The sequence below is a fragment of the Capronia coronata genome (assembly GCF_000585585.1).
Source record: "Capronia coronata CBS 617.96 chromosome Unknown acBCG-supercont1.3, whole genome shotgun sequence".
Lineage (NCBI taxonomy): Eukaryota > Fungi > Ascomycota > Eurotiomycetes > Chaetothyriales > Herpotrichiellaceae > Capronia > Capronia coronata.
The window spans coordinates 1017548-1030304 of NW_006912895.1; the positions used below are offsets into that span (position 1 = coordinate 1017548).

General features: G+C 53.1%; 7 protein-coding genes across 7 annotated transcripts; 5 read left to right on the forward strand and 2 right to left on the reverse strand.

Annotated features, from left to right (window-relative positions):
• Positions 1-350: 350 nt before the first annotated feature.
• A1O1_03664 (uncharacterized protein) lies at positions 351-2121 on the forward strand (the record flags this gene model as incomplete). Its single annotated transcript, XM_007724565.1, has 2 exons — positions 351-1419; positions 1619-2121. The coding sequence occupies 2 exons, from the start codon at positions 351-353 to the stop codon at positions 2119-2121; spliced, it is 1572 nt and encodes a 523-aa protein (XP_007722755.1).
• Positions 2122-3082: 961 nt separating this feature from the next.
• On the reverse strand, positions 3083-3838 carry A1O1_03665 (uncharacterized protein; the record flags this gene model as incomplete). Its single annotated transcript, XM_007724566.1, has 1 exon — positions 3083-3838. The coding sequence occupies one exon, from the start codon at positions 3836-3838 to the stop codon at positions 3083-3085; it is 756 nt and encodes a 251-aa protein (XP_007722756.1).
• Positions 3839-4376: 538 nt separating this feature from the next.
• Positions 4377-4856, forward strand: A1O1_03666 (uncharacterized protein; the record flags this gene model as incomplete). The annotated part of the gene is made up of 1 exon (XM_007724567.1): positions 4377-4856. The coding sequence occupies one exon, from the start codon at positions 4377-4379 to the stop codon at positions 4854-4856; it is 480 nt and encodes a 159-aa protein (XP_007722757.1).
• A 1154-nt stretch (positions 4857-6010) lies between these two features.
• A1O1_03667 (uncharacterized protein) lies at positions 6011-6737 on the forward strand (the record flags this gene model as incomplete). Its single annotated transcript, XM_007724568.1, has 2 exons — positions 6011-6254; positions 6337-6737. 2 exons carry the CDS (start codon positions 6011-6013, stop codon positions 6735-6737), a joined length of 645 nt encoding a protein of 214 aa, XP_007722758.1.
• A 1352-nt stretch (positions 6738-8089) lies between these two features.
• A1O1_03668 (uncharacterized protein) lies at positions 8090-8899 on the forward strand (the record flags this gene model as incomplete). The annotated part of the gene is made up of 2 exons (XM_007724569.1): positions 8090-8557; positions 8618-8899. The coding sequence occupies 2 exons, from the start codon at positions 8090-8092 to the stop codon at positions 8897-8899; spliced, it is 750 nt and encodes a 249-aa protein (XP_007722759.1).
• A 570-nt stretch (positions 8900-9469) lies between these two features.
• On the reverse strand, positions 9470-10411 carry A1O1_03669 (uncharacterized protein; the record flags this gene model as incomplete). The annotated part of the gene is made up of 1 exon (XM_007724570.1): positions 9470-10411. One exon carries the CDS (start codon positions 10409-10411, stop codon positions 9470-9472), a length of 942 nt encoding a protein of 313 aa, XP_007722760.1.
• Positions 10412-11332: 921 nt separating this feature from the next.
• Positions 11333-12706, forward strand: A1O1_03670 (eukaryotic translation initiation factor 3 subunit L; the record flags this gene model as incomplete). Its single annotated transcript, XM_007724571.1, has 1 exon — positions 11333-12706. One exon carries the CDS (start codon positions 11333-11335, stop codon positions 12704-12706), a length of 1374 nt encoding a protein of 457 aa, XP_007722761.1.
• Between the last annotated feature and the right edge of the window lie 51 nt (positions 12707-12757).

Genomic DNA, 12757 nt, shown 5'->3' on the forward strand with positions numbered 1-12757 from the left:
ACTGGTAGTATGTCGTTGAGCGGGCAAAACCATGAGGTAGACCCTTGATATCACTCACGCCGCAGTCAATATGAGCACAGTTGAGATGATGCCTTCCTGTGATGAAAAGACAGTCTTTAAACCAGCCAAGGGGAGCTGCCTTTCTCATTTTTCTTCTCTTTCTTTCTCTGCTTCACCATGCTCGCACCACCTTCCTCCGCCTCATGCTCTTAGAACTGTTCAGAGGTTAACAGCTCGAGGCTATTCACTGCAACTTCGCTTGACCTACCCTCTCTGTCTGATGTTGTCCTGCTTTTCTTTTTGGTTTAGCGGCCTTTTCATTCACGTCTCTTGTCGTTTTTGTTATTGAGATGTCGTCAGTTTCAATCTCAGGTTCATTTGAACCTCAACTTCGTCTTTCTCTTCCTGCTCCTCTTCTCTCAACACAACAACAACCACCCATCCTCAACACAGAGGACCTTCGCCAACAACTCAAGACCCTCGACTCAGAGTCCCAGAACCTCCGAGCCAACCAAGCGCAACTCGAAGCGCAACTTGAGTCCCTTCGCACCAGAATCGCCGCCAACGACAGCGTGGTTCAAGTCATGATGGAGCAACTTGACCAACAAGTTCTCGAGGACCAGCGCGCCGAGCGCCAATCTGCCTTCCGGGGCACTGTCCTTGGTACCGACAACGTCATCGAGGCCCTTCGTCACAAGGCGAGAGAAGATGGCGAGTTGAAGAGCGCGCTCCTGGCAATTGTCACCAACCGCGCCACAGCTGATGACAACAACAAGGTCGGGGCGGCCCTGTTGACCGAAATGTCTGGAGACGTCTTGCCCTTCCTGCACGACGTGGCCGCTCGTATTCTGGAGTGCGACAATGACAACGACCCTGCCTTGATGGAAGTCCAAACCGTCGACGAAGACGAGTTTGACATGCCTGCGCCAGCCGAAGAGCCCGATCAGCTGCCCACCATGCCTCCCATGCGATCGCCCAGCGTCAAGTCTGAAGCCAGCTCAGTCCAGGCCGTTCCCAGTATCACTCGTCCCTTTTCAACCATGATCAACGCCTCTGCAGCACGTGCATCGCTAGAACGCATATCCCGAACCCAACCTTACTCTCATCTTGCCTCCAGCGTCGAACCACTCGCGCGTCCACTTCTTCAGGCTCAGCGTCGTCCAGCAGCACCAGCACGCCCAAGTCAATCGCAGGAACCGGACCCTGCAGGCTTGACTCGTCTCGAAAAGAACTTTCCTGGTCTTTTGGACTCCCTGCGCGTGGGTCAAGAGCTGCTCAATCCCAAGAATACCCCAGCTGCCAAGACGAAACGTGCTCGTGAGTCTGTGGAAAGCGATGCCAGCGGCACTGCCACTGCAACCGGCACCCATGGAACCCATGGCAAGCAAGTCAAGAAGCCGAAGCTTGAGAAAGAGCCAGGTAAGCAAGAGATACTTCCAATTTCTCTTCCTCTTGCCCTTCTTCTTCCACATCACCCACACCATCCATCAAAACATCCACCTCTTTGTACCTTTACCCACCAAATCTTCCTCTCCCCTCTCTTACTGCTCGATATACACTCTCCCCAAGAAGCTCACGAGACAGCTTGTGCTAATCATTACATATTCTTCCATAACAGCATACACCCCCAACTTCGCAACCTTCATCAAACGTCTCGAATCCATCCATCGACAAGGCGGCAGCATCGCCAGTCTGATCCGATGCCCGCGCTGCCAACACATCAAGTCCAAATGCCGCATCCTCAGCTGTCTCCATCTGTACTGCCACAAATGTGTCCTGGCCCTACGAACCGAAGCCGAAAAGGGCAACGCAGTCACGGGCTTCCGCGCCTTCTGCGTCAAACCCGACTGCGACGCCGAAGTCAGTGGAAAGACGTCGGTTGTCGAGAGCGAAGCAATGTCCTTCTTGAAATGGTACGACGACCAGCCCGCCTGCCTGACCTCCACTGCGGCACAGTTGCATATCCTGAACGGCGCGCTTGAAGATTTCCCGGACGAACATGAGATCCAGCGCAAGTTGAGCGTCGTGCAGGCCCAGGCCAAACACCTGAAGCGTACAAACCAGGCAGATGCGCCCGCGGATTTGCTGCAGCTGGTCAAGTTGGCCAGAAAGCCGTACTAGCCTGCCTTGCCGATCAGAGGTGTCAGTCAGTGATGGTGGGACAAGGGCCAGATGCCGCTGAGGAGGGTTGACTCTGTGCCCACACTGAATAAGATGATACCCGAGCATGGATTGAACGGAGACGCATGGTGATGACTGATGGGATGCAGTGGGTGACGAGTGGTCTTTCAGAGAGAGCAGAGAATTGAGCTGCACAGAGATCTCACAAAAAGGGGTCAGAGATTGCTTGCTTTTTCCTGTTGTGAGTTATTCAGTGAGAGTCAGAGAGAAGGTTTTGCTACGGCCATCCTTGATTTTCTGCAGAAAAGCGACCAAAGGACAGTCTTGATGGTTTGTTACAGAGAAAAGGAGACCATCAGCGAACATCGAGCGTTCTCAGGCACACAATAGCGTTCATGTACTACGAGTTCTAGTCCTAGTGAATAAAATTTCAGATGGCATAAATATCTTCCTTTCCTTGTCTTTGCGTTGACTATTGAAGTTGCCTGGTGATGTCGACAATACTAATAGTATCCATGTAAGCGGAAGCTTCAGCTTCAGACAAAGAGACGATCCGACTTGCACCTGTGATTTACACTGGCATCATAGAGACACTTCAGTCAATGGACCTGAGCACCTGAAGCTGGGCCTAATGCTTGAGTTCGACGTCTCAGGTAGTGACGATACTTCATTGCTAGTCCTACATGTATATACACTTCTGACAACGGGAAGACCAACACAAGTCTTTTTCCTCTCTCGATATCTTGTTCAAGACAGACGTAGCCTCTATACTTTGCATGCCTCCCAAAGCACTGCCACCTGATGTGAAACATGAGATCTCACCCTTGTACAGCACCACGGTTGACTGATGATGATCCGTTGAACGAAAGATCTTCTGGACCTTCCGTCCACCAGACTGACACTCAGTCAGCCACGCATCCAGCATCGATCCGATCTTATCCTGTTGAATAGATTTCTTTTCCTACCAGCCCTGCTTCCTCATTCGCCGAACTCTCCCACACTCAGCAATGAACCCCTCCAGAAACAATTTCCTCCACCTGACGCGCCTGATGTCCTTTCTAGCCTGGCCCCTCCGGACATGAAACAACTGTTTCCTCGCATCCTGCTTGATCCTGTTATCGGAGCATTTGCGCTCCAGAAGCCGAAACCCCTTGGAAGGGTCGCCGTTGAGGCCATCGATCGTCCTCCCCAGCGAGGGTTTCAGGCGCAGCGAGATCGACGACGTCTCGTGCAGCTCCTGGCTCAGCTCGTCTAGCATTTTGTTCTGGTCGATTCCTCTTCCCGCAGCTGCAGTGCCGCGGCCCATGATGTCGCTGAAATTCGCTCGTCCACCACCTCCTCCTCTCTTAGTGCCCATCAGGGCGTCCATGCGCTCGCTCACACTTTGGTCGCTCCGGGGCTCCTCGCGCGCTCGGAGGTCGCGGAGCAGGTCTTTGATCGACGGCCGTTGTGGCGGCGTTGGCGTGCTTGCTTGAGCTGCGGGCTTGGAAGGAGCCGGAGATGGAGATGGAGATGGAGCGTCACTGCCCTGTCTGCGGCTCGAGGATGACGAGAATTGGCGGGTTGCTGCGAATGCTGTGTTTCGTGGGCGTAGTGGTAGTCGTAGAGATGGGATGGTAGAGGTAGAGGTAGAGGTAGACGTCGAGGTGAGGATGCGTCTTGAGGATTGGGAAAGCAGAGACCGCGCGCATCTCTGTATCGATGGAGCGGTGTCCATGGTTGGCGGTGGGAGGATGTATCCGGAGATACAGTGCCTGGATTTGTGCGCTCTGCCGGGCACGACAGGCGAGAAGTGACCAGGTTGGTGGTGGTGGTGGTTGTGAAGAAGGAGTGGTGATCGAAGTTGATGTATAGGTATTTGTGGTGTCGTCGAGGTCCAATTCAATTGCTCTGCTGTGGATGTCACAGAGTAATTCTCGAGCTCGGCGGTGACTGATTTCCACCAATCAGGAGTCTTGTAGTACAACAGTACAAACAGCTTGTTGTACTACGTACTACTACTACCACCAGGAAGTACGCACTGCAGTAAGGTAGTAACTACAGTACAGTGTTTACATCTGTGCTGAAGTCATTGCGATTATCCTACCTCCTCTGGAATTCTAATCGTCGTGTCCAGAGTATCATCGGGTCGAGGTTGGAGGTTGATGCGCGCTCCAAGTAGTCCGGCCCTGATATTTCGCCAGTTCGGACAGCAAACCCAGCCCCTTCGTCCTGCGGCCTCATCGTACTACGCATCGGCATCTCGAATTAGGAGAATGGCTACCGATTCTACCCCGATTACCCTTTCCTCCCTGACGTTTCTGCATCCGAACAAGCTAGCTCCTCTTCTCCTTGGCTCCGCAGAACGATCCAAGATTGCTGTCATCGACGTCCGAGACTCAGATCACATTGGCGGCAATATCAAACACAGTACTTGGGTCCCGTTGCACCAGCTGGATGCGCGCATGCCTGAACTGGTCAGGACCCTGAAAGACAAAGAAAAGGTCGTCTTTCACTGCATGTTGAGTCAGCAGAGGGGGCCCAAAGCTGCGTTGATGTATGCCCGGGCAAAGCAGCGGGCTGAAGCGGAAGAGCAGAGATCCCGGAATAAGGAATCGGAAGCTCAAACTGATGGAAATGAATCGGTCGCTGCACAGGAAATATATGTTCTCGAGGGAGGCTTTGGTTCGTGGCAGGCGCTCTATGGTGAGGATCCGCGATTGACGGCCGATTATCAGCCGGATCTATGGGTGTGAAAATGTGCCTGAGAGAATCAGTATTGTTGTTTATACTACGGCAGACATCAACAGGGGCTGTCGGATTGCTTGTTTATCGAGTCCCACCAAAGACTCCAAAGGCTCCAGGGGCTCGAAAGCTGAAGGCTTGATCAGGCCTCTATATGTGTCTACATGGCATTGCTGCAAAAGATACCGGCCCCTGACTCTACAAGAACTCAACGAACGATGCATTGATGGCTGTCTCATATGACCTGAGGAAGTGATCGTCAGCAAGCAGCACCGAGGCAGACTCAACGCTCTGAAGACGGGCCCTCGGCAGGATTGGGTCCAACAATCCCTCATGCCGCCCACAACGTCGATGTGGTTGAAGAACTGTCCGGGCGATGCTTTGCTTGCCAGGATCGACAGTCCTTCTCCCAGTCACTGAGCTAGCAGAGGCGGGTGGGCAGCACAGTCAGAATAATTATGAGTCAGGTGGCCCTCTTCTCATGAATGAATTACTGGACAGACTTGCACAGAAATCAGACAGTCAATCATGGTCTGGGCTGGTGGGCGTGGGCATGTGCATGGAGGGCCATGGCAGCACTGTAACATCTTACAAGCACATAGACAGGCTATAAGATGAACACTCTGTCAACCTTGCTTGGACAAGCATTACTGAGCTCTTTTTTCCTGCCTCTGGTCCTGTTCACGCCGGACTGTCTACACCGGGCCGACAAGGCTGAGTTTTCAGGGTCTCTCCGGACGTCGGCAAACCTGCCATAACAACAACCAGAACATTTGCTAAGTTAACAAGTACTAATGTGTGAATGCACCTCACCTAGCTCACCCCAATGAAGCCTGCCTTCGATCAGGTTCCAAAATAACTCTCCTTCCATTTGTCCCTTTAAAAAGGTCGCTCTCTTCTCTCTCTTGATATCGTGAAAAACTGCAAGACTGTGAACACCGGACTATATCATCAAGATGACAACAAAGAAGACTTTCCCAATTTGTGGCGTGACATATGTGAGCCAGATCGAGCACGAGTATCTCCACAGCAAGAAGCTTTCGGTGTGTGCAAACTGCTTGGCTTTAGGATTTCAGAAGCCCCTGAGACGATGCAATGGCTGCTTGCTAGTTGACTACTGCTCGAAGGAGTATGTTCAGCTTTCCATTCTCCACTGCTTACCTCCATGCTGACGGGAGACAGGTGCCAGAAAGCTCACTGGTCCAAGCATAAACCCTTCTGCAACCTTGCACAGGGCAAAGGCTCTCCGGACGCATATCTCTCATCCAAGGAGCATGATGAAGTGCTTCGAATCATCATTGATGCTTACCGTCTGAGAGTGGAGACTGACCATGCGTCCCGGGATGAGGATCATGGCATATATTACCCAGGAAACCCCATCGACGGGTTGGTCTGGGTCAAAGGCGATGGTGAGTCTTCCCAAGCTGTATCCTTGACTTATGTATGACCGGTCTTCCGGTACATCCCATACTGATCACCGTGGAACCATAGCCATTGATGACTTCCAGCGATTCCTTGATCTCATCGAAGGCACCGAGATCTTGCCCAAGTGGTGGAAATTTGAAGATCGAATGGAGTGCCTAATGATGGCCATTGACAAGGACAGTCCCGAGTCAATCTTCAAACCAATCAATCAATCAGAGATTCCCACACGGTATGGTGGGGATACGTCCATCCGTGTTGCACTCGCCACCATTGCTGAGATGGTTGTGGGCTATGACGGTAAAGGTCCGGCCAAGGATGATACCTGGTTCCGAGAATTCCAAGAGTTTCTGGATCTCCATCCAGAAGAGAGAGCTCGTTTGATCAAACCGAGTGTCGACATGGCAGAGCAGATCATGAAGGAGTATGGAGATGACTTCCAAGCTACTTCCACCGAGGCTCCCAATTGATCGGCTGCTCAACAGCTCGACAATTTTCTGCTTCACACGGGACGAACATACCCTGGGAGACTGTGGGCTGCTGCTGGGACGGAGAATGTTCAGCAGGCCTTTTCCCGGCCCATGTCCTTGTGACCTTGAAGTGTGGGAACCGCATGACAGACGACAAGCATGCTGCTGCGATGCTCACTCTTTGATGCCGACATCCCGTTCGCTCCCTTTCTCGATCCCTCCCACCAGAGTACAGTATCAGCATCAACCGAATAAGTCTCATTATTCAGACCGAGGGAACCAGCAAGTCAAAGCTGGTGCGAGTCTGTACAGTGGGGAGCTTATGTCGTTCCATGACACGAGCTTGGTTGAGTGTGTTTTGTCTCACAGCTCCCGACCGTCGAAGCATTCTGTGCTATCTTTCGGAGGAAACATATCCAGAATGAAGATTGATTGCAAAGGATAAGAAACACATATCGAATACATTTGGTGTGCTCATCACTAGATCTTGTGGTTGCAAATTCGTCTGCCTGTGGCAAGGGTGAACAGCGATGGCTGCAAACAACAGGACCCTGGAAGCGAACCGGTGATGACCAAAGAGAAATGCAGGGGCCTTAAGGATTGGGAACCCGCTATGTGGAGTTGGGCAATGTGAGGATCTCAGAATATACGATTTGGTCAACAAGAAACTCGACTGAGCTGCCCTACTGCGCTGCTTGATATTGTGTGCCGGGAGACATTTATCTGCTGTCATGGAGTCTTCCTCGAGACGGAAGACACAAAACGCGAGCTAGTATCTCGCATCTACTGCCGTTTTGGTCGACGGACTCAACACACGAGGCAGTTCAACTGTGCTGGACACACGTATGAAGATCAAGTCAGCCGCCTCGCTTGCGAATTCCTCTCCTCGTTCTCGCACGTCCTTCCCGCAAATTCTGTCAGATTCGTTCATCAAGCCTCCCTGTGCTCCCATCACGACGGACTCCCTTTGCAAAGTACCGAGAGATACAATGGACAATTCGCGTGCCTTGTGAGTCTACTGCTGCTAACCATGCGGCGTCCAATCTAACGGGACCTCCACAGGACCATCCCCTCAAAAGCCAAAGCGGCACTCCCGTTGCAACAAGGCGAGCCTAAACCTGGACAAGGAGGTCTGGTGACCATTACGGTCTCCGAGTACGAGTTCCTGGTAAAATTCTACATCCTGGAGTCTTTTGCTCATATCGTTCTGATGACAAACGTAGCTCCAATCGCACAGAGAGCTCCTTTCCCTTCGGCGCACCGTTGCCAACCATGGCCTCAACGTTGACTCGCTGGATCACGTCGGCGACAGCAATGTCGCTCGGTTCCTTGCGGCGAGAGCATTGAGCCCGATGGGCCGGTTCGAGGCAAGCTGCACAGCGGCGAAGGAGCCCCCCCAGGAGCCGCCTGTCAAGCGGTCACGACTCTGGGACTGGCTACAGAAGTCGACAGAGGCCGTTGGCGATGGCCGCGAAGTGCTCTCTCCTGCTGCAGAGAATGCAGCAACAGTCGAGGGCCCAGTTGCGGCGGACACCGACTTCATGGACAACGAGGAGACAGGAGAAGCACTAGAAGACGGCTTTGGTGAGGAAGAAGCTCCTGCCACTGGTGCTGAAGAGAGTCGCTCGCTCAAGCTGGGCGGACTGGCACCGTCCACAACCCTTCTTGACATCACGAGGGTTGTCCGTGGAGGCATAATCCTCCAGATGTTCGTGCGGCCCTGGAATGGGACGGCTCATGTCTCGTTTGTCGAACCCGTTGCGGCCAAGAAGTTCTTCGAGCACGCAAAGATGACTGGCCTTTCTATCAAGAACCGATCGGTATGACGGAGCTGATGTTTCACCATCGAATGTACATTCAGAGTGCTAACTCAATGACAGGCCACTGTGGAGTGGGAGCTTCAACAAGCCTACCTCAACAACGATCTTGCCTTTCGCATTGACAAGTTTGGCGCAACTCGAAACTTGGTCATTCGCTCCGTCCGACCAGAGATGACAGCCGAGGCTATCAAGCTTGACTTGGAGCATATCTTCAACCTGTGGATTGTCGACATAACATTCAAGGACGGTGACGCCTACCTGTCACTGAACAGAACCATCCTCGCTCTCACTGCCAGAAACTGTATGCGGTCTCGTCGCAGGTACAGGAAGATGACAATTTAATTTTATCCTGATGAGTGCGCCCAGCGTTTGCCGACTGTCACCACAAATGCGGGATTGAAGAAGTATCTGCCTGGCCAGCCGGCCAAAGTCGTGTCACACAATCGTTTCGACATCCTCTCCGGTGACATGGACGAGAGTGACTTGTGAAGTTTGGTTTCGGGAGAATGTTGTCGTTTCGAAAATCCTCCAGTGGGCTGGCAGTTCCGACAAACGCCGGTGAAAAGTTGTGAGGATAGTAACTGATGACTGAATTGTCAGATCCCCAATGAACTGCCTGATATCAAAGAAAGAGATGTTCTTTCTTAAGCTTGCTGGTTTAGAGGCAATTCAAGACAAGAAGCAGACCTCACTAGGGTTGCAACACTACTAAGAGACGCGGTCATAGCGAATGTGTATGTGATTCCACAGCAATACAGAACTTGCCTCATGATTTTATCGGTGATTTTTCCCTCCTATTGTACAAGTACATCCGTTATGCTTTTTGGTACCTGATATACAGCCTCTTTATATGCACCCGGCGACGCGATATTGTTTCCGAATCCTCGTGTAACCGCCACATCAGTGATTGACCTACTTCTCAAGATTGTACCCATAATGCCAGTCCTTCCTCGCTAGATCCTCTCTGATCTTGTAATTCTCCTCCGCAACATCCACAGTCCTCATATCGACTTCGACGATCTTCATCCCCGGTTGGGCATCCTCAAAACCGCCCTCGACGTTGCCCACCAAGGGCAGAACCACCCGACTCAATCCGGAGTATCCTTCCTCCGCCGGGCCTCCAACGTTACAGAAGATAATGGCGCACGTATTCTCAAAGGCACGGGTAATAAGCGCCGACTTTAAGAAAGTGATATCCACATCCGGACCGTACTTGCGCGCCTCTGAACTCAGATCATCCGTCGTCCAGAAGGTGGGGACGATGATCAGCCGTGCGCCCTGTCGGACTAGTGTGCGGAAAGCTTCAGGGAATGCGATGTCCCAGCAGATGACAATGCCGACAGGACCCAGGGGTGTCTCAATCACCGAATGCGGTGGCGGTGGCCCTTCGCCGGAGACCGGGGCGGGCGCATGATCGTGGCTCTTGTCATCGCCATTCTGGCTTGCCGCCGCTCTTCTAGAGTCGGGTCCTGAGATCAAGACGGCGCGCTCGGGAAGCCACAGGTTGGCTTTCGAGTAGCTGCCCAGGATCTCGCCCGTGTAGGCGATGAAATAGGCAATGTTGTGAAGAAGAGCAGGAGACTCTGAGCTAGCTGTCTTCTTCGAGTTTGGATCGACCGTCACAATGGTGCCAGGAACGATGTTGATTTTCAGTTCTTTGGCCAGATCCTGGTATTTGCCTACATATTGGTATGCGGTCTGGGCTATGACGTTGAATTGAGGGTCTTCTGGGGCCCAGCCGAAAAGATGGTACTCGGGCAAGACGGCCAGAGAGGCCCCTTGGGCTGCTGCGTCGCGGATATGCGCTGCTGCCGTGGAGAAATTGTGCTCCGGGTCCAGAGGCTGTGTAGGCATACATGTTAGTCAAGCGATGACGAGGGGAAAGACAAAACAAATGGAAAGGGAGACATGGAATTGAGGTCCTAAAGGAAGCAGCAGAGGTGAAAGGGTGACCAGGAAAAAAAATGGGAGAAGGAGAACATAGGGGATGTCGTCCCTTGGGATGGAGCTGGATCAGAGCGACTTTGAATGTCTGTGAGGAGGTTTTGTAGGACGTTGCCATGATGTACCACTGCAGTACGTTACAATACAGATAGATAGACTATGTTGATTTCGATAGCGACAACGAAGGGTACAGAGTGCTTGGATACTATATATACAGAGTAGAATTTTTACCTCGTCGTGGGATGCCGTCGGCGGTGTTTTCGGACTTGGTTCAATTGACGGATATGGAGTCTGGGAGAGCTCTGGAGGAGCCCGGGAGGGTGGTTTCCCACTTATTCTTATCTATAGAGTGGGGCAAGGCTGAGGGCGACGAGGCTGAAGGATTCGCAGATGGCATTTGGCAACGACTCTGTATACCACGCCCACACCTGATGGTGAGCTGCAGATGACCTGTATGAGCTTCACTGTACTCATCAGAGGTGGTATAGCTCCACCCACAGCGCGACTGACTCTTTGTAGGACATAGGAGTACGAGAATCAAGAGAGCCTCGTGCAAACCAGCCGCAGCCTTGTCCGTCGGAGGGTAAGAGGCGCCAAGCCCACAATCGTGGCACGTGATCACGATGAAAATGCAAGTGGTGGGCGAGGAAGGTTGGCCGAGCGAGGCCGAAAAAGAACCACCTCTACGACTGTCTATTATTCTCCTGGTGATGCGGAAACTGCGCGAGTCGACAACCACGCTGTTGCACCCTCTTTCCTCCTCCTCCTGATACGGTACCTGTGCCAGTGGCCCATTGAAGTGTCCCCGTTCCTTCTCAGCCGATCGCAATCATGGATGACCTCGTGGACGAGGAAGAGCTTGTGGCGGACTACCAAGAACAAGTTGCGGAGGATGGAGCAGATCTTGACAGGATTGATACACTCAGTGGCCCCGGGGACTTGAAAGGCCAGCTCGAGGCTGCTGCCCAGCCGCTGGAGTACCAAGCGAGCATCGAAGCCAAAATCGCGAGTTACGACAACTACTGCAGTCTCTTCCACTACATCCTGAACTCCGACGGTCCGGTCGACGTTGACCAGCCCGGCCTGGGATTCTGTTGGGATTTGATCGATGAATTCATCTACCAGTTTGAATCGTTCTGCAGATACAGAAACCGGGTGGCCCGAACCGCGCCCAATGAAGAGGAGGCCACAGTGCTGCGGGAGAACCCGAACGTCTGGGGCTGCTATTCGGTGTTGAACGTGCTGTACTCGCTCATCCAACGCTCGCAGATCAACGAGCAACTGGCGGCCACCAAGAGAGGCGAAGACGCCAACGCCGTCGCCGGCGAATATGGCTCTCGCCCCTTGTACCGCATGCTCGGCTACTTCTCCATCATCGGCCTGCTGCGCGTGCACTGCCTGTTGGGGGATTTCAGCCTGGCGCTCAAGACGCTGGACGACATTGAGATGAACAAGAAAGCCATGTTTGCCCGCGTCATGGCCGCCCACCTCAACACCTACTACTACGTCGGCTTCTCGTACATGATGCTCCGCCGCTATGCCGACGCCGTGCGCATGTTCAGCCACATCCTGGTCTACGTGTCGCGGACCAAGAACTTCCAGAAGGGCAACCAGCAGTTCGACGCCATCGCCAAGAAGACCGAACAGATGTATGCCTTGATTGCCATCTGCGTGTCTTTCGCACCCACCCGTCTGGACGACACCATCCACACTGCCCTGCGCGAGAAGTACGGCGAGAAGTTCGCCCGCCTGCAGCGCGGCGGCCCCGAGTCGCTGCCTGTCTACAAGGAGCTCTTCCAGTCTGCCTGCCCGAAATTCATTAACCCGACCCCACCGGACTTTGACAACCCGGCCCTCAACATCGACCCGGTCGAACACCACACCGACATCTTCATGGACGAGGTCAAGAACACCCTCTACAACCCTACGGTCAAGTCATACTTGAAGCTCTACACCACGATGGATCTGAAGAAGCTGTCCAGCTTCCTCGACGTCGAGCCTGAGAAACTGCGCAGTTGGCTGCTCGTCAACAAACAGCGCAGCAGGCAGATCCGGTGGTCGGAAGGCGGCCTGTTGGAGGGCGAGACTGTCAATAGCAGCGAACTCGACTACGCCATCGAAGGCGACCTGATCCACATCAGCGAGGCCAAGCAGGGACGGAGACTGGTAGATTGGTACCTGAGGAATCTGGCCAGAGCTTACTGATCCATTCAACGAAGACGCAATGGAGGAGGCTGGGATGCTGAGCGGAGGCCC